The sequence below is a fragment of the Sordaria macrospora genome, chromosome 3 (genome assembly GCF_033870435.1).
Source record: "Sordaria macrospora chromosome 3, complete sequence".
NCBI classification, from domain to species: domain Eukaryota; kingdom Fungi; phylum Ascomycota; class Sordariomycetes; order Sordariales; family Sordariaceae; genus Sordaria; species Sordaria macrospora.
In genome coordinates this window covers 734,706-756,100 of record NC_089373.1, presented here as the reverse complement: position 1 = coordinate 756,100, position 21,395 = coordinate 734,706, and the positions used below count along the sequence as shown (strand labels likewise).

The 21,395-nt window shown below is 51.8% G+C and overlaps 5 protein-coding genes across 5 annotated transcripts; 2 read left to right on the top strand and 3 right to left on the bottom strand.

The window, feature by feature from the left end:
- The first annotated feature begins 800 nt into the window (after window positions 1-800).
- Window positions 801-2,383, top strand: SMAC4_01684 (uncharacterized protein). Its single transcript, XM_003348612.2, has 3 exons — window positions 801-1,156; window positions 1,226-1,308; window positions 1,428-2,383. Exons 1-3 carry the CDS (start codon window positions 1,064-1,066, stop codon window positions 1,954-1,956), a joined length of 705 nt encoding a protein of 234 aa, XP_003348660.1. The 5' UTR covers window positions 801-1,063; the 3' UTR covers window positions 1,957-2,383.
- A 189-nt stretch (window positions 2,384-2,572) lies between these two features.
- Window positions 2,573-5,135, bottom strand: SMAC4_01683 (uncharacterized protein). Its single transcript, XM_066089629.1, has 3 exons — window positions 5,013-5,135; window positions 4,818-4,954; window positions 2,573-4,694 (listed from the first exon to the last, which is right to left on the bottom strand). Exon 3 carries the CDS (start codon window positions 4,367-4,369, stop codon window positions 3,149-3,151), a length of 1,221 nt encoding a protein of 406 aa, XP_065946391.1. The 5' UTR covers window positions 4,370-4,694; window positions 4,818-4,954; window positions 5,013-5,135; the 3' UTR covers window positions 2,573-3,148.
- Window positions 5,136-10,690: 5,555 nt separating this feature from the next.
- On the top strand, window positions 10,691-13,793 carry SMAC4_01682 (uncharacterized protein). Its single transcript, XM_003348610.2, has 2 exons — window positions 10,691-11,801; window positions 11,865-13,793. The coding sequence occupies exons 1-2, from the start codon at window positions 11,467-11,469 to the stop codon at window positions 13,270-13,272; spliced, it is 1,743 nt and encodes a 580-aa protein (XP_003348658.1). The 5' UTR covers window positions 10,691-11,466; the 3' UTR covers window positions 13,273-13,793.
- A 759-nt stretch (window positions 13,794-14,552) lies between these two features.
- SMAC4_01681 (uncharacterized protein) lies at window positions 14,553-18,893 on the bottom strand. Its single transcript, XM_024655260.2, has 6 exons — window positions 16,946-18,893; window positions 16,799-16,829; window positions 16,696-16,747; window positions 15,901-16,643; window positions 15,078-15,827; window positions 14,553-14,891 (listed from the first exon to the last, which is right to left on the bottom strand). The coding sequence occupies exons 1-6, from the start codon at window positions 17,798-17,800 to the stop codon at window positions 14,797-14,799; spliced, it is 2,526 nt and encodes an 841-aa protein (XP_024511165.1). The 5' UTR covers window positions 17,801-18,893; the 3' UTR covers window positions 14,553-14,796.
- Window positions 18,894-19,812: 919 nt separating this feature from the next.
- Window positions 19,813-21,206, bottom strand: SMAC4_01680 (uncharacterized protein). The gene has a single exon (XM_003348608.3). The coding sequence runs from the start codon at window positions 21,137-21,139 to the stop codon at window positions 19,871-19,873; it is 1,269 nt and encodes a 422-aa protein (XP_003348656.3). The 5' UTR covers window positions 21,140-21,206; the 3' UTR covers window positions 19,813-19,870.
- Between the last annotated feature and the right edge of the window lie 189 nt (window positions 21,207-21,395).

Genomic DNA, 21,395 nt, shown 5'->3' with positions numbered 1-21,395 from the left:
AGACAGATCGACGAAAGGAAGGGAATGGTAAGATAAAGAAAGAAGGGGGACCGCTGAGCCAAGGGCAGGCGTGGAGCTAGGAACCACTGCACGTCCGACGACCGCTTTTCGGGTCCTGCAGGGTGTAGGGTAATCGCTGTTAGGATGTAGTTATAGGGAGTTGGTTGACTCTAAAAAGTAGAAAATGGGGTCCAGACTGCCTGGGGAGAACAATGGCTACCGGGCTAGCACGGCTGCTGTCACCTCAATGGATTTCGTCCGCAATTGAGAACGGCAAGAGGAACCTCTGAGACCTCAATTCAGTCGCCTGTTCCTCAAAATGCGGGCCCTGAACTTTCTCAAAATTTCCAAAATTTGTCCCGCTTCAGGCGTGTTCCAGATCCGCAGATCGTGGCCTTTCCCGACACCGTGTCACCGTCTTGGCCTGTGCGCTATGGTGCGTTGGTTGCTTGGAGGAGGATGATTGGTTGAATTGGTTCTCGAACGCCAATTCACTTGCCGAGCCATGTCCCTCAAGTCTCTTGGGTCCGTCACGGAAGAGTTGGCGAAGGAAGAAATGTTGTTTTCCGTGCTGAATGTACCTGACAAGAAAGTGAATGTTCCAACTTGCTGTGATGCACGTCCCAACTTTAAAATTGAAGTACCTACAGATTTCCTATTCTTCCTTATTGGACTGAACAGGGCAATCAATTCAACAGTCAGAAGCCGACCAACGGACGTCGAAGCACAGCACAGACCACCTGCGCGCTTGATGTCTGACAGGGGTGGAAAGGCAACCTTACTATGGACCCTCTTCTTATCGGCCGGCGTGGAAACCTGGAGTGGGCGTCCAGATCAATGCGGCCACGCCACTGGTCTTTGCAGACGCCCACCCTTCCCGCAATTTTTTGAGAGCCTTTGTCCTTCAGCCTCGTAACAAACAGGAAAGTCCTCCAAGCTATCAATCCACCACAAAGCCATCCACCATCGCGAACCGTCTCACCTGCGCAAACCCCCCACATCATCACCACTCCGCGACGACGAAAACCACGAGTTTGTTCGATTCCCACTACACACAGCCAAAATGGAGGACGACAGCAGCCCCACCAGCGCCTCCAAGGAAGTCTCCCGCCTGTGGAGAGCCTGGAGGACTGTTCACGAGATGGTTCAGGACAGGGTACGCCATCCTTGGTTATCGCGCTCATTCGACGCGCCATCCTCTGACATGCATGTGCCTCGACTATAGGGTTACGAGTTGGCCGAAGACGAAGTCAAGATCTCGCTCGAGCGTTTCAAGCTTGAATACACAAACGAGGATGGAACACCAAAGTGAGTTCCTGCGTCACCCATCACCACTACGACCACCACCACCACCACTTTACGCGTCCCATCCGATCCCAACCACCATCACATCACCTACAGTCACTAACATGACGACATCAAAATAGCCGCGGCAAGCTCCAATTCTCCGCCCGTCCCTCCGAAGCCATGATCAAAAAGTTCACCGCCCCTCCCACGCCCTCCAACCCCAACCCCGCTCCCGAATGCGGCACCATCTGGGTCGAGTTCTGCACCGAGAAGGGCTCCATTGGTGTTTCCGTCATGAAGAAGTTCGTCACCCACTGCTCCGACAACAAGTTCAAAGCCGGCATCTTCATCACCGCCGTCCCCCTGTCCGCCCAGGCCCGCAAGGTCATGTCCGTCACCTCGCAGTACACCCAGGTCGAATGCTTCCTCGAGGAGGATCTGCTCGTCAACATCACCCACCACGAGCTCGTGCCCAAGCACGTTTTGCTGTCCAAGGAGGAGAAGGCCGCGCTCCTCAAGAGGTACAGACTCAAGGAGACGCAGCTACCCAGAATCTTGAGCAAGGATCCGATTGCCCGGTATTTGGGACTCAAGAGGGGTCAGGTCGTCAAGATCATCCGTGTGTCGGAGACGGCGGGTCGCTATGCTTCTTACAGACTCTGCGTATAAGGGGCGAACGCATGGGTGCGTTTGAGGGGGTGGCAGCTTGGGTTGCGTTACGGCTTTGGACCGGTCGGTTGTTATGCTGCACCGCGAAGCTTGGCTCCCTTGTGTCTGGAAATATCATTCCCAGCCAACGCACGTTTCGCGGGCTGAGGAGGAGAGAAAGGCAAACTGGATAAGAACACCAAGAGAGGGCCAAACATTGCAGCTGGGACGGCCAAAAGCACAAACCCAACGGGGCAGAATTCGGGGTTGGTTGTGTAATACAAAAACTTCAAGGGCGTTTTTTAACCATTCTAGCATTGTGGGGATACAAAGGGAAATCAGTTTCTGTTCTTTCAAAAGAGAAGAAAGAAAGGCGTTACGGAGTGGATTTGTACCTAGCTTGAGATATTGACAAGAAAGAATATCTGAGCTACTATTTTACAAAATATCTTAGAGGCGCCAGGAATTTGCATGATCGACCTGCTGATGGATGGGTGGCTCTCCAGAGATACCGACAAGAGAATATTCGAGCTGTGATCATCAGCCTCAAGAAAGAGAAGAGAGAAATAGAGAGAGAGAGAGAGATCGAGAAGAGAGAGAGAGATCGAGAAGAGAGAGAGAGAGTGGAAGAGAGAGAGAGAGTGGAAGAGAGAGAGAGAGTGGAAGAGAGAGAGAGAGTGGAAGAGAGAGAGAGAGAGGAAGAGAGAGAGAGAGGAGAATGAGACAGATAACCGAGCAACCTGGCTTCTATTTTGCTAACGGGTACATGCAGCACGGAGCAAGATACGTCAGGGTGCTCATTTGAGCTTAGAAGTACCTTTTGGCTCGATCTTCGGCATCCAGGTGTTGACTCCGACTGAGAGTGCTTGTAACTCTGGATGGGCAACACCGGAACGCATACAGCCCGACGCCTAATGTTTGAAATGGCCCTTATGTCACAACCAACATTATAGCTAAGGAAAACCTGCATCAATGCCCTTCAAAATCAAGCATAGGGTTGGGTGTTACTGAGCTTGTGATGATATTGGCTGGGAGTTAATGGCTAATAACACCATGTATAAACAAGAACCGTATCAGCCTCGGCCTTTTCAATGAGGTCAAGACCCCCGTCCATCATACCATGCTGCAAATTGGTCGTAGGTGACAAGTTGACTAATCGTTCATCCATTCATAAACGTCCAGCCCTTACACACCCATTATATTCACAACGGCGCTAAGGCCAAACCTCAACCTTCTCCCACTCCCCATCCACCTCCCCGCCCGCCTCCCTCGCCTGATAACTCTTCCCCCTCCACAAATACAACCACCGCCTGGGCCTCCTCGCATCAGAAAGATCAACCTGATCAACCTCAGTCGGCACAATCACCACCACCCGAAAGTTCCTTCTCGCCACCTCATCCTGCAAATCCTCCACCTCCTGCCCCAGCTCCTCTCCCTTCCCAGGCGGAAACGCCACCGGCTGTCCCGGCGGGGGCCCCTTAAACGTTCCCCTCATCACCGGACTCAAATTGCCAAAATGCGCCGTAACCTCCTTACTCCAGCTCCACCCCTCTTCATCCTCTTTCTGTGCGCCGGGAACCCTCCTCATCCGCTGCCTCAAAACCTCCCTCACCTTCGCCGCCCCTTCCCCGTCGGCATCAGGACCCAATAACCACGCCGTTCCGCGGACTCGCCACTGCGTCATCACTTTCTTTTCTTGTCCATCTTCCCCCTTGGCAGATTCGATCCAAAACACAGCCTCAACCGGCCCTCCACCACCCGTCATACCCCCGCCTTCCTCGATCCTTTGTCCAGAAGCGGTATCTACGATCTCAGCTGCTTTCTCCATTCGGGCGTCCGTGGTGAATGTGATGAGGTCACTATCGAATACCGAGGGGTTGAGTTCGGCAGGGTTTTTGTCGTTGGTTGGGAGCTGGGCCCAGAGACCGCGGTAGATGCATGTTCGAGCGCGGGGGAGGACGGGGACGGTGGAGGAGAAGGGGGTGGGGGTGCTGGTTGAGGCGAATGTGGGTGGTAAGGGGTGCAGGGTGGAGAGGGTGAAGGAGCGCGAGGGAGGGGGGAGGGAGTGTAGGTGTGAGAGGAAGAGGGTGAGCCAGGGGGGTGGAGTGGTGGGGGAGGGTTGGCGGTTGTGATGGTTTTGGCCGGTTGCGGTGGTGGAGGTGGACATTTTAGGTGTTGACAGTCGTCTTGAGTTGGTTGTTGAGGCGGTTGAAGTTGATGAGGTAGCTGTGAGGAAGCGGTTTGTGGGTGGCTTATTGAAGCGAGGTGGTGATGCTTTCGAGATTCTTTGGGCGAGACTGGTGCTCGTTGCGAGGAGACCGGGCTTGCTCGACAGAGAACGCGAGGTAAGAGGCGTGAATCTCGGAGTGTTTGATCGTGATATTCGACAGCTTGTGATGTTGAGCTTCAAATTGTTCAAAGGCAGTCTAGCCATTCATCGAAGATGTCCGTGATCAAGAAACAGGTGTCGAGATGCTCGGTGGAAGTCTGCACTAGGTAGTGCGGTCGTGATTTATGACGGCTATGCTTCCAGTGAGGTAATGCTGGCTAATTGGAATGGCTGAACAGAAAGGTAATCACGATGTTGATTTGAAGAATTTTCAGAGAAGTTGTTGAAGGAAGGAACAATTTTGATGTAGGACAAACAAAAATGGCAGCCGCCTACGATGATGACATTGAGGTTGACCCCAATCCCGCCAGCGGCTGCATTACAGTGTCCTACCCCACGCTGCGATGACGGAGACGATCGGTCTACCCCGCTGTTCTTACCCCATACATCAACAACTTGACCATCAAAGTGTTTGCTCCTTCCAACTGAACAATCCGATGATTCTTTGAAAGACGGGAATTCAATGTTCTGATGATCATCTGGGTTCACTCACAAGGTACACAGCACTTTACTCCCAACTCCCAAACGACCATGTCAACACCTGTTAAAGAACCACCCCGTCGCTGGTTGTCGCCCGCACTCGCATGTGCCTGGCTGGTATAAGTGCGCGTTGATGATGAATCGAATGAGCTGAGCCTCCATTGTATTCAATAATCTCCTGGCATTTGTTGGTTTTTGAGATACTTACGGTCTTATGTTAGGAGCAGAAGAGGAAGGACAATGACGATCTTTTTGGCCGACCTTATATTTGAACCTGTGACGGCAGCCCAAAAACCATTACTACATTGTAAGGTTCGAGTTCCTAACAAAAGGATACAAGTAAGCGGAGCTGAAAGATTCGCTACTCAAATGGTCTTATATAGTTACCACAACAACCGCATCGGGCGTTTAACCAAAGCACCACGATGTTTCCGGATGTCGTGGAAGAACCAATCATAGATTAGAATCTCTAACAGTTTTAATAGCCTTACAAGAAATGCTTTCTATTCTTACTAAAATGGGCCGTCACAGAACACATATTCTGTACAGGTTTAGAGAAAACGAAGTCGCTGCGCCAAAATGAAGGTGGTGATGGGAGTAATTGTAGAATGGAGCGTGAATGCGCCGGTAAGGGGACTAAGTACAGTACGACAGACTTGAGTCTTATGAGGTGTTAACCAAGCAGTGAAGGAAAATAGTCTGGTATTTTGTTCGTTCAGAGGTTACAAGTTGCAAAGTGGGATTGTGATTTACAGCGACAGTGAGAAAGGTACTACATATATCTGCTATATATCTGCCATCTACGGCTAAGATATCTAGTGAATATGTTTAACTCTGTTTTTCAAGCCGTTTCCTAGCGTTGTTTTTCTCTCTTCCTTAATCCCCTTACCTCTTTTTTTCGAGGTTCGCCTGGGCATCATAGGTCCTGCCGTATAGAGAACCTGCGTGAACGGCGACCATGACTAACACCCTTGCGATTTCCTCATGGCCCATTTGTTTTGGTTAATAAGATGCGATAGAGACTGGTCGTCGATGTTGTTCTTCACGGATTTTGCAACACTGAAGGAACATTTGAGAGAAATCAAGTTTTGAAAGCTGCTGAGCAATTGTGAGCCAAGGCTGATGGGTGTTGTTGGATATGGGTCATTGCAATGGCGGCCTTTCGCGGGTATGCGATTCGATCTACCGCGGATGTTGCTCACTAGTTTGTCCTCGGTCCGTCGAGGAGTCGATAGTTTGTGTAGAAAACTTGTGCAGTCCGTTCATTCTTACATATAACAACCGGAAGGTCATTCCTATAGTCGTCCCCAAATGAGTGAACTTTAGACTTCGACCTACAGAAGTACTTACACAGCTGTTAGTCGTCAAAAAGTGCAATGACTACATACACGAACCTGTCACGACAAGGACAACACACCTAATTTCATACCTCGTAGACCAAGACTGCTTTTGTCTCAGTTGCTTTTCATCTTCTGTCAACACAGGCGTCGCAAGCCACTTATTATGCATCATGAAATTCACCCTATGTCCCCCTGTCCCCTCCCCTTCCGCCACTTCCCGTAACCACCCACCCGTCACCAACAACCACCAGACACGAGCGCATGTGATTGTGATACCTATGTACAAAACAGCCATCCCGGGCGCGCCACCACTTTGACCCCCTTCTATATGTACACAGTAATTCTATAGCCAGACCGACAGGGCATTTTAACTCGTCGGCGTACGTCGTGTACGTACTAGTAGTGTGCATACGTATGAGATGTGCGTGTGAATGTCTGGGAGTGTGACACTTATTATGAAAGAAATGTCCTTAAACCTTACCAAATGCTGCAAAATGCTGCTGCGAGCGGCAAAAGATGTTACGCTGCAACTAACTTGCAATTTGGCGTCAAGTGTCTGGTACGGATCTAGGGCCTCAAGCTTCTGTCCCGGGGAGACGGTAAAGGTGCATGTTGATTTACTTGTACTTAGCTGCTGCTGCTGCTGCTGCTGCTGCTGCATTCGTTGGTTTGGTTCCGAGACGGCATCCGGGACGGAAATACTCGCCCAAGGGAGAAGGTAGTTGGGTAGCGAGATTTCGGGATTTTTTTTTGTGTGTGACAAAGAGGTAGGTGGTAATGGTGAAGGGAGTGACGGTGACTTGGGGATAGGAGTGCATGCGAGTCTTGCTTTGTTTCTAATTCGTGGGTAAATAGAAGGAAAATATTGTGTAAAGGTTCAGGGAACATATGAAGGTTCCGCTGACTACATTGCCAAGGTTGATCCGGGATGAGTGAAGAAAATCGCCTGAAATTGGATCGGCAGGATGATGTATACCAACCAAGTTGACGGGATAGTTGTCGACGACCGACAAGATGCCTCGGATTATTGAATAGGGGACTTCCGATCCAAAAACAAACGCGATCCCATAGCTCTCGTCAAAGTGGACAAGCTGGCCGGATCTGCGCTGCAATGGCACATTTGAAAACCCCATTCATCTTGAAGCTTATTGCTGCTTTGAGCACGGTTCGTTATGCTCCGCCCGTTCTTCCGGATTGACAAACTCCATCGTACAGTATAGCATATTCGATCATCCACGGATCTGGAAGCAACGGGGGTTCGAGTCGGCTCCCGGGGGTGCCAAACTGTTGGGACTGTCCTTTTCGCACGAGACTCGGGAATAAAGGGGGAAAAGAAGCAAGCATCATTTCCTTTGCAGTGGATAAGAAAACCCAGAAAAAAAGAGGAACTCCTCTTCACGAATTTTTACGAGGGGAGCTGAGGGGAGAGATGATGCTAGAATTAACAAGGATGTGTCTTTGGTACCCCATCAGACATCAGTCATCAGTCATCGGTAGCAGATCTTCGGGCCCAAGAAGAGGCCCAATATCCATAAACAACCAAAAATAAACGGAAGAACCTCCGGCCTGATGTGGATTTTTTGTTGTTCCCAACGACGCCTCCATGTCTCACAAAGTTCGTGACCCTGACAAAAACGGACTTAATAAATGGGGCAGTTCCCTAAACCATTCCACAAAGAGGGCAAGTGCTGGAAAAGAATGGTTCGAGTTTTGGGTGGTGAATGATAAGGAAGCTCGCAAGGTCATCATGAAAATCACACCTACCTTGAACCCTAGCATCGCATCCGCGGCGTCCCTGAAGAGGCCAGAAGAAGAGAAGGGAGTGTGATAAGGTGTCCTTTACCCTCGCTCGCCGGTCCCTTTGCTTCCCCGTCGGGATATTTCGTGATTTAAGAGCGCCAGCAGACAGCGAAAGTGACGAGCACTGGGCAGTGGGGGTCCCCGCGTGGGGTTCGCCAAAGTCTCGGGATGGCGTGTCGAGATTTTGTATCTCTTGTTGTCCAATGGCAAAAGAGGCTGGGGGTGGCCCACGACCTCCAGAACAGGGTCCTGAAAATCATTGATGGGGCATCATGAAAGTGTGCTGCGTGGGTGCGTGGGTGGGAATTTGTGGACCGTGTCACCAAAATCCAGGCTCCGTACGGTGTTTTCCTAGGCGGAAAGGCGTCTACTAAACGAAAGGAAGCGAGCTTGTGCGATGATACTAGGAGCAGAAAGAGGCGTGGGAGGCAGACGGGAGAGAGACAGATGAGAGATACGAGTTGGGTTGATTACGGCGTGGTTTCACCACCTCAACCTTGTCAATCTTCCTGGGCAACGGTTTTGAGAAAGCTGAAGTGTTCGAATGGTGTAACCGAAACCCGGGGTGTCGCATTGCGTCAAGGGAAGGAAAAGCATTCCCCCCGTTCAAGAACAGTTGCATTGACGGAGCGGCGTCGAAAGTGTTTTGCATTCCGCCTTCAGTTTCTCACAGGCGGTGAAAGAAAAGAAAGAAGGAGCATTTGGTTGAAGGTTAAAATGGGCGGAGCATAGGGTGGAGACGCATAGGCAGCTAAAGCAGCGGATCGTAAAGTGGTTCCGGCGTTAGCTCTCGGTACTTTACCTGAAGTACTTGGGCATACTTCCGGGCCAGACCCATCAAAAATCTCGACTCCCGAGGCACAAGACCGAGTGAAAACGACAAAAGCCCACGAGCTTCATCGGCTTTTTATTCAAAGGTGGCATGAAATGAGGGGCACAATGGACACACACTAAGACTTGGCCGAGGGTCATAGGTATCCCCGTCAATATTTCATGCCTTCCTCGTTCACACGTGGGAATTTTGAGTTTTTGTGGCATCCATCCGATCCCCTCTTCCTGTCATGTCATGGCATCGGTCGGCCTTGTGTGTTTCAAAATCCGGACCATTGAACAGAGTTTAAAATTGAACCCGTTCCACTTCTCTTGACACCTGAACGAAGCTTGATAGGGTGACGACGCGAGTGGGTTCAGGATCCTTAAGTGCGACCGTGCGTTATTAAACAGTACGGAGGCCAGTTTCTTGGCTACTGACAGTCTCGAACAGTGGCCGATGTTTTTTTTTTTTTTGTCTTTTCTTTTTGACTCTTTTTGCGAGACCCATCCATCCCACATGTGCTCCCGCATTGAGAGCACTGCAGTGACTTTTGTTGTTTAAAAGTTTCTGCAATTCGGACAGTGTCCAATTGGCAATCTACCGCATACCTACATACTACATGTACCACTTAAAAGATCAACCTCTCAGATGATGATTTGCAGTGTTGCTTTCTGGACACGAGGCAAAATGGAGTCCTTCATCGGCAAGCTGCACGAGACATGATGGCATCAACGGCACTTGTTCACGATGGACACCTCATGGAGCAAGCCATTGCAAGCCGGTGCAAGCCAAGAGGAGACGGTGATGCGGATGTTATGGTCCTCCCGCCTCCCGCCCGGCGCCAAGACTGCTAGACAATGGCTAGACTGGGGCCTGGATCGTGGAAATTGCAATGTCAGTGACGGCCCCCCTCCTGCTTGGCTGAAAGTGGCTCGTGCTTTTCTTATCTTTGTTTCTCTCAAGCTCTCCCAATTTCAGAACGAATACCGTTGCGCTATCACCATCACGGCTTAGAACCTAGCCGCCAACACCATCAAAAGCACCGGCGCCCATTGCCGCCTGAGATTCGCTAATTCGCTACGTTGCCGATTCGTTCGTTCGTTCCTTCACTTATCACCAACAGCCAGGTTGGAAAAGCAACGCGGGTTATCCAGGTCACCATGCACTCCCTCGTTATGGTAGGCGGCTAAGGCAAAATGGCGACACACGCGCACTCGGATTACCTTTGACCATCATACCAGGCTTACCTACCCCGAGTTCAGAGGCTGTCAAGTGTTGGTTGCCCTGACGTTGTTGCCCAGGTGGGCAAACCCGACGCCTCGCAATAGGAAGCTTGGTAGCAAACCGGGATGACGGGATTCGCTACCAAGCAGCAGGTAGAGCAAAATGTGGAAGCTGGCAAAGTTAACAGGGCAGACTGGGGTGCTGGATGGACGCGCCGCCGCAGGCTCATCCAGTCCCAGGTCATGCTGCCCGTCATATCAGCAAACCGACAACCTGCCACACACCTCACCTCCCCAGCCATTCGCTAACATCAAAAGGTAAAGGGTTGGAGGATGAGACGCAGGGTTGGTTGGGGAGAGAGGCACAGAAAGGAGGAATACCTAGATTTGCCCATCGCACTCAGCTCACCCACGAACCCACCAGCCCGCTATTCCTTGTCCACTTGGTCCCCCATCACTCCATCACTCCATCAGGTCACAATAAAAGTGACCCGCAGCCACCTCTCACCCGACTTTTTAGTATCAAAAGATACAAAGGTACAAGTCACATTTTGGCCCCATTGTCATTCTCAGCTGCCTTTGGGATTACCAGGCCCGCCAAAGATAGGCCGATCAACGTTGGTTTTCGGTTCTCGCTTCAACTTCTTTCCCAATGTCGTGCTGTGCTGGGGATCCAAGTCTCTTTTTTTTTCTTCTTTCTTTTCTGACAGGGCTTCCCAACAAGGGTTGGCCAAGCCCACCCACTTACTCTCCACGGGAGCCCTCTCTGGACATTAGCAGGCTCTGCCTCGCTTCGCCTCTGACAATTCTTGACGAGAGGTCGCCTATCTATCCTTTCCAACCCCAACCTTACCTTTTGACTTTCTCCTCTTTTCACACAAACCTCCATACCAACCAACATCCATCCGACTTGAGATAGCTTCTCAAACCCGTCAACGGGCAGTCCCGTTGCGTCAAACCAAACAAAGGCATTGTCTACCTCGGACCACCCCGCTCCTTTCTCGATCCGCGATAGTGTCTACATCCTCGTCATATCTCTATCCTCGGCGATCCAGGACCCTTGCTTTCGAAACCAAAGAACACAACCATAGCATGCTCACACAAGGACCGCCACCACCACTAAACAAAACCGAAAGCTTTATATCTACGCATTGCGACACTCAATTCATATTATCAGAACCGAATTATACACACAGCTGTACATCTGCCCTGACATCGTCTCGTCCGAAAAAAAAAAAAAAAGGGTTCACGCACAGATTCCTGTCATCCGAACTCAGACGTCATCGGACGAAGGAAAGAGCAGCAGTTTAAAAGTTTAAAACAACCACCGAGTCAGATCCAGGAACGTCGTTTCAGCACCACTTGTCAGCCCTATTCACGGACCATTTCGACTTGAACAAAACCCTCGCATTGGGGTATACCATCTTCTCCGCTCGTCCCTCTCCGGAGGATGACGGGCGGCATGTCCCGGGTGCCGCCATCACTATGACTCTTTACTCGGATCCTCCCCCATGGCGTGCCTTCAGCTCCGACAAGCCGACCTTGCTGGTGTGTTGGTGGATCACCATATTCTGTGTCGTCCTGATCCTGCTGCGCTTGTGTGGCCGGTTCGTCCGGACCGAGACGTTGTTCAGCGAGGACAAGACGGCCGCTCTGGCTTTGGTGCCGTTGTTACTGCGCATGGGTTGCGTCCACTTTATCTTGGTCCATGGGACGAATAATGCCGACTTATCGGGTGTGCGGCTTTCGGAGGAGCATATTAGAAGGAAGACAATTGCGAGTGGCTTGGTGCTGCTCAGCAGGGTGCTTTATGCCTTGACGTGAGTGCTGGCTGAGACATGGCGCTCATTGTTCCTTGTCCGAGACTTACTGACCGTTTGTAGGCTATGGATCCTCAAATACGCCATCCTGGAATTCTTTAAACGGCTCAATGTTAGCTGGGAGCGTTCCTATGAAATAACCCTCGTCTTCATTCGGGTTACCCTCGTCACCACCTTCCTCGCCGTCATCATCTCCGATGTCGTCGAATGCCGGCCCTTCCACATGTATTGGCAAGTCCTACCAGACCCTGGGCCCCAATGCCGCCAAGGCTACGCCCAGCTCATCACCATGGCCGTCTGCAATATTATTACCGACCTCCTCCTCGTCTTCTTCCCCATCCCCATGATCATCCGTTCCCAAATGAGCCTGACCCGCAAGATCCAGCTGGTCCTGCTCTTCTCCCTTTCCCTTGGCGTCGTCGGCGTGACCGTCTACCGCGTTCCGCACATCCTCCGCGCTCACGGCTCCCAACAGTCCCGTTCTTTATACGCCTCGGTCGAACTCTTGTTCGCCACTGCCGCCTCCAACGCCCTAGTTCTCGGCTCCTTCGTCCGCGACCGTGGCGTCAAAAAGCGCAAGTACAAATACGGTTCCATTGCCGCAGGCAGTCTTGAACGCTCCCCCGGCTCCGGCCCCGGCGGCTTGGGCGTCGCTCCCAACGTCCGTCGCTCAACCCTGCGCCACTGGGGTTCCGACGAGGACCTGGTCCGTGACGTCGGCTACGGCGTCAAGCCCGATTTGCGCGAACGACCAATCCCCTATTCGGACGGAAGCGGCGGAGGCGGTTATTACACCCCTGCCCCTATGGCCCAGATTCACCACCACGACAGTGACGCAGTTCACTCGTGGAATTTCCCGCCATCCTCTTCATCCCAGGCTCGCTCCACCGCCCGCAGCGACGACTACCTGATGTCCATGTCAGGCCAACTAAGCCAACCCGGCTCACCGTGCAACTCTTCCCACAACCACAGCGACCTCCCCGTTCTGGCCTCACCCCGCCGCGTCTCCTTCTTTGACTATGGCGGCCTTCTCTCCGACGAACCTACGCGTGGTCGACGAGAGTCATCGGTCTCTACAACCGTCGAGCCACCGCGTCCCAACACGGTTCCCGTGCCCGCCGTGCCCGCCAGTGCTAATGGGTTGCGCCGAGGATCGGCAGCGTTGCTGCAGGATTTAGGAGGCTTTTTATCTCCATTGACCTTGGCGGCTGTGCCGAAATCGGTTCGCAAGAGGAGTTCAAGTACGGGACGAGGGAGGGGAAGGCCGAAGAGTACGAGTGATTTGGAGAGTATACCGCAGATGCCAGGGGAGCAGTGGGGGCACGGAGAGGAATTGCCTACATATTCGTCTGAGGAGAGGAGGCATGGCCAAGGCCAGGGTCATGATCTGGAGTTGGTGGATGTCGGCGGTTTGTTGACGAATTTGAAAGAGCCGATTGAAGGGCCGCCGAAGAGGAGTATAACGCAATGACATATGCCTCAGGGGCATGATGTGGACGTGGAGACTCATGAAGCCAACGAATAGCAAACGAAGCACATGATCGCGATGAAGGGACACCTAAGGACACCAGGAACGGCACGGGTTGGATAGACGGATGGATTGCTTGGATTGCGGATGCTTCGTGCGTAGCCCAAGGGGCGCTCGCTCATAGGCATTCCGTACCTCAAAACACACACACAAGACGTACAAGCGGATACGAAAGAGGCTCCATGATGTCCACCAAAGAAGAGGAGGAATTATAACACGCATAGGTCGGATTGGATTGAACGGATGGGAGGAACAATTTGCTTTTGACACATATACCACACACTGACAGACAGCACTGAGCTTGCAACTATATACCCCGGCAGACATTTAAGAGTGTCTTGCCAACTTTTGTTTTTCCGCTCCAATTTTGTTTCCTTTGTTTTACAGAAGTAGATAGGACCCATGTAGAAGTGGCGATATCGAATAATGACATACCTATACTCAAAACAATCATCGACGCCCAAAAGTGAATAAAGGACATGTACTTAACATCCTCATTATAGCTAATTTCCATACATTTCTAATTGGGTACACTAAGTAAATCAGTTAGTAAGGTAGGTAACTAAGGTAGGTATGTCCTTTACGTAACGGTCCCGTCTTAAAGGGGGTCGGTCCTACTCAGTACGTGCCGAAGGTCATTTTTTCATTCAAATTCTACGAAACTGGTCCGGTGTACGTTTGAACAACCCCCCGGGCCCCCATCTGTGCTGAGAGATTACTGGGTAGAGGTAGAAATGATCAGGGTAATAGTTCCCAGTCAGGTTGGTTTTTCTCTTTTTTTGTTTGAGATATTGTTATTACTACCCTAATAGGTAACCTCCAGGCAATTTGAAAGCAGTCCCCACAGCGTTGAGGATTGCCTCAGAAAGTATATGCTACCACATACCATCACATAGGCGCTGGGGGAAAAAAAAAGACACGGGATCATGTCCGATCTCCTCTAGATAATGGAAGCCAGTGACCAGTAGACCAGTAGTGAGATCGGTGACGATTGGTGAATCACCTGGTGTTGTATTCTTTGTTTTTATCTTTTTGGTTCCTTCCTCGTTGTTTCTCGCTGCTTCCTATTATCTTTCTCGCTACTTCCACTCTCTTCTCTGCATCCTTCATTTGTTTCTTGCCGGTGATCGTACCTGCTGGCAGACAGATTGGTTGGTACAGTTTCCCTAGAAAAGCGCCGGGAACTATGGCAGATACCACTCCGTTCACTGCCCATGCAGGTGGTTGAGGATTACACGTTGGTTTTGGGTTATATAACTTTCTTGCTGTCTCACACTAGTCGGTTATTGCCCTCCGATGTAAATATCATTCAACATTGAGTGTCCAAGATTCAAGCCGTTAGGTATATTGCCCAAACATTGAGTGCTGTCCACAATTCGTGTCATAGATTGTTGTATCGTCACATATTGCTCGCTCGCTCGCTGGCTCCAAACTCCAAGCAAAGTACGCTCGCTCGCTCATAGCCTTTCAAAGAAACTCGCTCAAAACCTGCACCCTTGTCCTGGCCGTTTCCGATCCCTGTTCACCCTCGCTCATTGCTCGCATGATGTTGATCATTTGATCTGTTTTGAATCATCAAAAGTCAGCACCACCTTCAGGATAACATCCTCATCATCCTCATCAGAATCATCATCATAATGACCCCTTCAAAACCACTCCCCACCAAAAAGAAAAAGAAAAAAGAAAAAGAAAAAAGAAAAAGAAAAAAGAAAAAGTAAGGACAAAAAAAGAAAGGCAAAAACACTCACGAATATCCCCCCTAGCCCTAACAAACAACGGATCCTTCCCCACCGCCATCGCCTCCCCCTCCCCGCCTCCGCCTCCGTTTTCCTCCTTGGCCGCCTCCCGCAGCACATTCCCAATACACAGCGCCTCGAGAAATGCTCGGTGGTTAAAAACCCACCACACCCTCGCCTCCGTCTCAAACAAGCTGAACAGCACGAAGAACGCCGTTATCGCATCATGCGCCGCCTCCAGCGTTCCGCGCACATTAACCGGCACGTCCGCACTCTCGGAGGCGTGCACGAGCATTAGGTTGTGGAAGTAATTCGAGCTTAAGAAAAGCGTTTGCCGCACGATCCGCTTGTTCCGCTCAGCCATTTGCGTTAACATTGCTATATCCCAGCTGCGAAAGATATCGGGGAAGGAGCGGTAGACTGCCCTGAAGTCGGCGACGAGCTTGGATTTGTGCCGGATGGTGGTGCAGATGGGGACATCTAGACTGCGGGGACTGCAGATGGTTTCTTGCACGAGGTTGGCGAGCGTCCAGGAGCCGCGGAGGTACGCGATGTCTGTTGGGTCGTCGGAGCCGTCGATGGACATGGAGGAAGAGGAGGAGGTGGGGTCGAGGTTGGAGACGAGGTCTTCGACTTTGACGTCGGTGTGGGTGGCGGAGGGAGGTAAGGACAGGAGGACGGTTAGGAAGGTGTCTTGCAGGAGGACGGCTTGCCAGACTTTGCGGCGTTGTTGTTTGATGAAGAGGGGGGCTGCTGGGACGACTGGTTTTCGTTAGTGACTGAAAGGGGAGGGAAAGTGAAAGGGAAAGAGGAAAGGGAAGAAAGGTAGACATACCAATATTAGGATCCCGATGCAGCCCCATCGCATAAGCCTGCCTCATCAAAATGCCTCCAAACGCCCACCCATCGCTGGCATGATTATCGTTGATCAGAAAGTACGTCATCAGCACCATGGCCTGGATGCTCGTGATGCTCGCCATGCTCATATAACTGCCCACCCTCAACGCCTGGTTCGCAGCGCTCGCATAAAACTCGGCCGTCTGCTTTGTTTCCCCCGCGCTCAGGTTGCTTTCCACAAACTGCGTGCCCAAAGCCAGCATCACAAACACCAGCGCGATGAACGCCGAGTCGCACTTGTGTTTCTCCTCCAGCGACATGGTCCAGAAGTGCTCGTAGTCCGCGAAGAAGGTCTGCCGGTGGATCATGGGATACACGGGGTCGACGCATTCAAAGTATCGATGTAGCACCAGGTCGACTTGCATTTTGGCTGGGAGAACGTCGATGACTTCGGGAAGGCCGCCGTTGCAAGTCCAGTAATTGGCAAAGGGGTGTTCGGAGCCGATACCGAAGACGTTGGATGAGCCCGGGGCGGAAAAGGGGACATTGGAAAGGAGGCCGGTGGAGGTGGCTATGGAGCCGAGAGGTATTCGGCCGCTGCTGAAGCCGCGGTCGGCGGCGTTGGGGAGGACGGTGGGGAAAGTGCTGCTGGTGGTTGAAGAAGATGACGCCTGGTCGGTGGTCTTTTTCCGTGGTGGCTTGGTCATTCGCCGGCCGTTGGCGGCGCTGCGAGAGGTTTCTCTAGGTCAGGGTTAGTATAGTTATGGCAAGAAAGAGAGGAGACGGGTCTTACTCAAGGAGGTTGGCGACGTGAGCATATTTGCATTCGGTTTGGCGTTTGATGCCTGGAAACTGTAAGTGAATGATCAGGATCCATATAGTATGGAGCAACTTACATGCTAAACAATGAGGTCGACCTCGATCACACTGATGCAAATGTTAGTTGGTCATCAAAATGAGCTCAAGAGTCAAGGATCGGATGAGAAGGGATAGGCAACAAAACTAAATGAAATACTATCCCCAGCATTAATGACCAAACTCACCTTCGTCTTCCTCTCTACACACTCAAAACATGACAGCGTCGGTTTATTCCGTTTCTGCTTCTTCCCCTGTGGTCCACCACCACCCCCCGTCGTCGTTGACTTCGGCGAAGCAGCACTGCCGCTATCTCCCTCGACGCTCTCACTCGGGCCGCTGACACTCCACCTGGGAGTGGTGCCGCCAAGCCCGGCCAAGGGTCCGTTGTGCACATGGTGACCGTTGGGGTTGGAGGAGTAGTCCCCATTGCTTACGCCTTGTGGATCATCGGTGGGTTCGCGCTTAACGCCAGCGACGTTGATGTTGGTGCTGCTCTTGCTGTTGTTGCTGTACCCCGCTGATGCCGCTCCGGCTCTTGTTGACCGGGTACCGTATGGGGTTGGAGTCGATGACGATGCTGCACCACCGTTTCCGGGTCCAGGTGCGGGTCCGGCAGCGGCTGTGACACTGCTCGTGTTGGACAAGGAGCGGGAGTGGGAGTGGGAGTGACCGTGGTGACCGTGGTGGTAGTGCGAAGGGTACGACGCATCAGCCGGGCTCGGTGAGGCAGCATACACGGTAGAAGAAGTGGCCGAGTTCGGGGTGAGGACGATCGGCCCCGGATAGCCAGGATGGGTCAGAACGGGCCCGGGCCGGGATCTGTTGTTAGTATCCACCGGAGCGGGACCCGGCACATTTCTTGGCTGTGCGGAGGTAGCGGATACCGAAGTGGATGCGGATGCGGATGCGGGCACGGTGACCGGCTCCGTTGACAAGAGCGGATGTGGATGCGGATTCATCGAGCCAGCACGTCCACTGCTGCCGTTGCCGAGGCGCTTCCGCTGATTGTCACCGACAGCAGGATGCCCAGACATCCACATGTGCCGAGCTGCGTCAAGCAGAGCAGTGTGCAGCTAGGGTAGCCCCGGGAGCCCGAGCAGAGGGTGGAAATGCCCGACTAGGTCCTATCGAGGAACGACGTGGTGCAAATCACCTACGGCCTCGGCACTTGTTCTTTTTGTGTGTTTGTGACCCTCTTTTTCTGCAGCTTGTTTTTTGTATCTTTCCCGTCGGCAGGCCGTGTTATGGTAGGCTCGGGAATAACGCAAACTTCTAAAAAGATGGGTTGCTGCGATTGATGACGGCAGACGGAGCAGCAGCGAAGATGCAGCCCAAACAGATGCTGCAGTCGGCGGGAATGTTTGCAAATGGATGGGAATAAGAGGCTGTTGCCGGGAGACTGGTATGACTGGTGTATTCAGGCGGAATTGTAGCGGTATGCCAAGATTGAAAGAGTAGTGAAAGACGATGGCCCGTTAGACGTCACTCTGGGGAACCCAGGCAGTCGGTTGACGGAAACCGCAATGACAAGCGATTGGGGGAACTTGTGTGTGTTACGATGGAAAGAAAAGCGATGGAAATAATTCAAGGAAATAAAGACGGGAATGAGGAGAAAAGCAGAAGAAAGTGGAAAAACCGACACGGATTGACGGATCGGGAACAACAAAAAGCCAAGCAAAAGTTAAGTGGGTGATGTTGGGTAGGTCGATGAGAAAAAACGAATCCAAGAGACTAAAATCCTTCCGATTCCCGACCTTTTTTGCTCTCCCTCTTTACTCTTTTCTCTTTTTAACTAGCTCAAAAAGCTTGTTCACAGCCTCACCTATGGTTGAAGTGGAGGAATCGGGGTCCAGATCACAGTCGAAATGAGGGGGAAGGGAAGATACCCCGACTAACGGTAGTTCGGAGCACAAGGAACATGGAGTGAGTGTGTGAAGGCGGTGGCTGACAAAGACAATCGAATGGACGCATCCGAATGGCGGCGACTGGGGGCCATTTCGCGATCGATAGCTGTTCGTTATAGCTGGCGGGTATCAATATTATAAGTCGCCCCCGGTCCATTTTCGGTAAGGTTACCCATCGCTGGTTCACTGTGAATATTCACTGTGGTTATCGAACGCCGTCTTCATCGTTGTTTTTGGTATCGCCAAAACTATTTTCCCATCACAGCTTTTGAGGAGCGAATCGCAACAATTGCTTTCTTTCGGGAGTCGTTGAGCAGAGCAGTTCGGGCACCCTCCTTGCCGGTTTGGTTCTATGGTTTTGTAATTGATTGATGATTTTCCCTTGACTCACACTTTAGTTGATAAAATAACGGCATTTCTTCTTATCACCAGCCTTTTTTCCATTCAAACATCATCCAACTTCCATCTTCTCATAAGCTGCAACTGACATGTGTATACTTCGCAACGACACATGTTGGAGTTTCGGTATCTAGGAGATTCATGACTTATCCCAGCGAGATCGGCACCCGCAACAAACATCCAGAACGATTGATAGGCACTAAATCGTACAATGTCTCATAGGTAGGCGCCATGCAATGCACATGTCAGAACTGCCGGCCTGAAACGGTGACAACCGTAGCGGGTTCCATGTGACAGAGACAGTCAGGACAATTAGAAATGTGGTCTTCCAATCACTCCTCGGAGATAGCACAATAGGTGCTGACAAAATCTGTGACATGAGAGGAGAAGCTTGCGAAAGAGTCTCAGTTCCGGTTACGGAAGCAGCTAACGAAGATCTTCTCGTTTAGCCACCCTGGCTCGCCTGCTCGCCTGGTAGGAGGTAGGAGAATGTTAGTGCCGTTGATCAACAGGCACCAAGTTAGGGTTACCCCAGACATTTTCGGTTGGGCCCTCGGTTGGGAGCCGGGGACCGATTGACCGGTTCCGCGATGCGATGCGATGGAATTCAGAAACGAGGTGTGCGAAAAAACCAAATACTGAACACTCTCTGATGTGTTTTTGTAAGAGTGTGTTCGAACTATTAACGCATACCCTGAGAAAACACCAAGGGCTGGAAAAATACGATAGCTTGCTTTCAGTGATGCTGCCACTTCTACTTCTACTTCTACTCTATGCAGGTTCTACCATCCCCCTTCTAAAAGACACTCAACCAAACAAAAACTCCTCATAATTCCTCCTTATCCTCCTCATCCCCTCCTCCAACCCCCACCCTTTAACCTCACATATCCTCCTCGCGATATCCTCCAAATACCCATCCATATCCTCGCCCGCCACATGCAAATCGCTCTCCACCAGCACCTGCCCATCCGGACACGCCCTGATGACATCCGCAAACTTGGCCTCTCCGCCCGCCGTCCCCAAGTTGACCCCCATCGAAAACGAAAAGTAGCACTTGACGGGTATCTTAGGGTCCAAGTACTGCTTCAACATCTGCGGCGGGCCGCTGAAGGAATGTAGACACGCTCTAGGCGGGAACGGTTTCGGCTTGTACGGCTTTTTGGTCTTTTGCTGTTTAGGTTCCCCCAGCCCAAATTCATCATCAGAGTAGTCTTCCTCACTAGACGAAGAAGAAAAGTCCTCCGACACCCCCTTGGCAATCATCTTCTGCTTCTTCCGCGAAACCACCTCCTTCTCATGGCCCTTCCACAACGAAGCCAAGGCGTCGAATAACACGCCGTGAGCCTGCACACCATGCAAACTAACCGGCCTTCCCAGCTCCCCAGCCAAGTGCAGCTGCGCTTTGAGGATCTCCACCTGATGCGGCATCTTAACGTGATAGGGGCTTAACATCCTCCCCTCGCGGCCGCCAGGCGTTAGGTCGCCGTTGCGCGAGGACTCGTTGACTTTTCCCCAGGGCAGACGGAAGGCTTTGTCGACGCCGATTTCGCCGATCAAAGCGTTTGGGTGCGCGAGCAGACGTTGCCGGGTTTCGGAGAGGAATTTGCTGAGGGGGGTGGGATCGGGGAGGGAGGCGATGAAATCTGTGTCGGCTTCGGGAGTGGGTGAGAGGACGGAGGAGTAGTGCTTGGTTTTGTGCGCTTGGATGTCTGTCACTTCGGGCTCCTCTTTGGAGTCGTCGTAGAGCTGGTGGGAGAACCAAGGGTGCCAACCGAAGGCTGGGACGACCTTCTTTGGGGTTTCGGATGAACTGCTTTCGCGCAGCTCTTTCAGGTCTGTGATGCCGTGCTGCTCGGCTACGGATACGACGAGGTCTTGGTCTTGACCGCGGGTGGCCATGATGGTGAGGAGGCGGGCTTGCATGTTTTTGATGCTGGAGATAGAGGTCATGGTGTCGGTTGGGTGACAGTGAGCGTCGTAGACTCCGATGTGCCACGGGAATGGCTCCTTTGGAGCCCCATCGTCAACTCTTTTAGGAGCTTCGTGAGGTGTTGATTCGCCGGTAGGGGAACACATGGCTGGTGTGCGAGGAGATGCTGTGATGAGTACCTGGATGCTGGTGTTGACACTATCGGGAGAACTGATCGTCGGAAAATTGTGAGGAAGGTGAGGAAAATGGATATTTAGGTCCGGTAACTTTTGGTATTGAAGAAGCAATTGGAAAATCGCGGATGCAATGTCAACTCGGCCCGTTCACCGTCCTTCTCGTCCTGTCAGCCTTCAGGTACGCCTCCTCCAACGGATGATGTCAGTTGGAGATGCGTGTGGGGAA

Excerpts from the sequence above, each read along its gene's own strand:
- SMAC4_01683 (XM_066089629.1), bottom strand. The coding sequence starts at position 4,369 with ATGGCTAGACTGCCTTTGAACAATTTGAAGCTCAACATCACAAGCTGT.
- SMAC4_01681 (XM_024655260.2), bottom strand. The coding sequence starts at position 17,800 with ATGTGGATGTCTGGGCATCCTGCTGTCGGTGACAATCAGCGGAAGCGC. Across the intron at positions 16,830-16,945 it reads GTGTAGAGAGGAAGACGAAG|TGTGATCGAGGTCGACCTCA; the intron begins GTGAGTTTGGTC and ends CATTTGCATCAG. Across the intron at positions 16,644-16,695 it reads CACGTCGCCAACCTCCTTGA|AGAAACCTCTCGCAGCGCCG; the intron begins GTAAGACCCGTC and ends ACCCTGACCTAG.
- SMAC4_01682 (XM_003348610.2), top strand. The coding sequence starts at position 11,467 with ATGACTCTTTACTCGGATCCTCCCCCATGGCGTGCCTTCAGCTCCGAC. Across the intron at positions 11,802-11,864 it reads AGGGTGCTTTATGCCTTGAC|GCTATGGATCCTCAAATACG; the intron begins GTGAGTGCTGGC and ends GACCGTTTGTAG.
- SMAC4_01684 (XM_003348612.2), top strand. The coding sequence starts at position 1,064 with ATGGAGGACGACAGCAGCCCCACCAGCGCCTCCAAGGAAGTCTCCCGC. Across the intron at positions 1,157-1,225 it reads ACGAGATGGTTCAGGACAGG|GGTTACGAGTTGGCCGAAGA; the intron begins GTACGCCATCCT and ends CCTCGACTATAG. Across the intron at positions 1,309-1,427 it reads AACGAGGATGGAACACCAAA|CCGCGGCAAGCTCCAATTCT; the intron begins GTGAGTTCCTGC and ends ACATCAAAATAG.
- SMAC4_01680 (XM_003348608.3), bottom strand. The coding sequence starts at position 21,139 with ATGTGTTCCCCTACCGGCGAATCAACACCTCACGAAGCTCCTAAAAGA.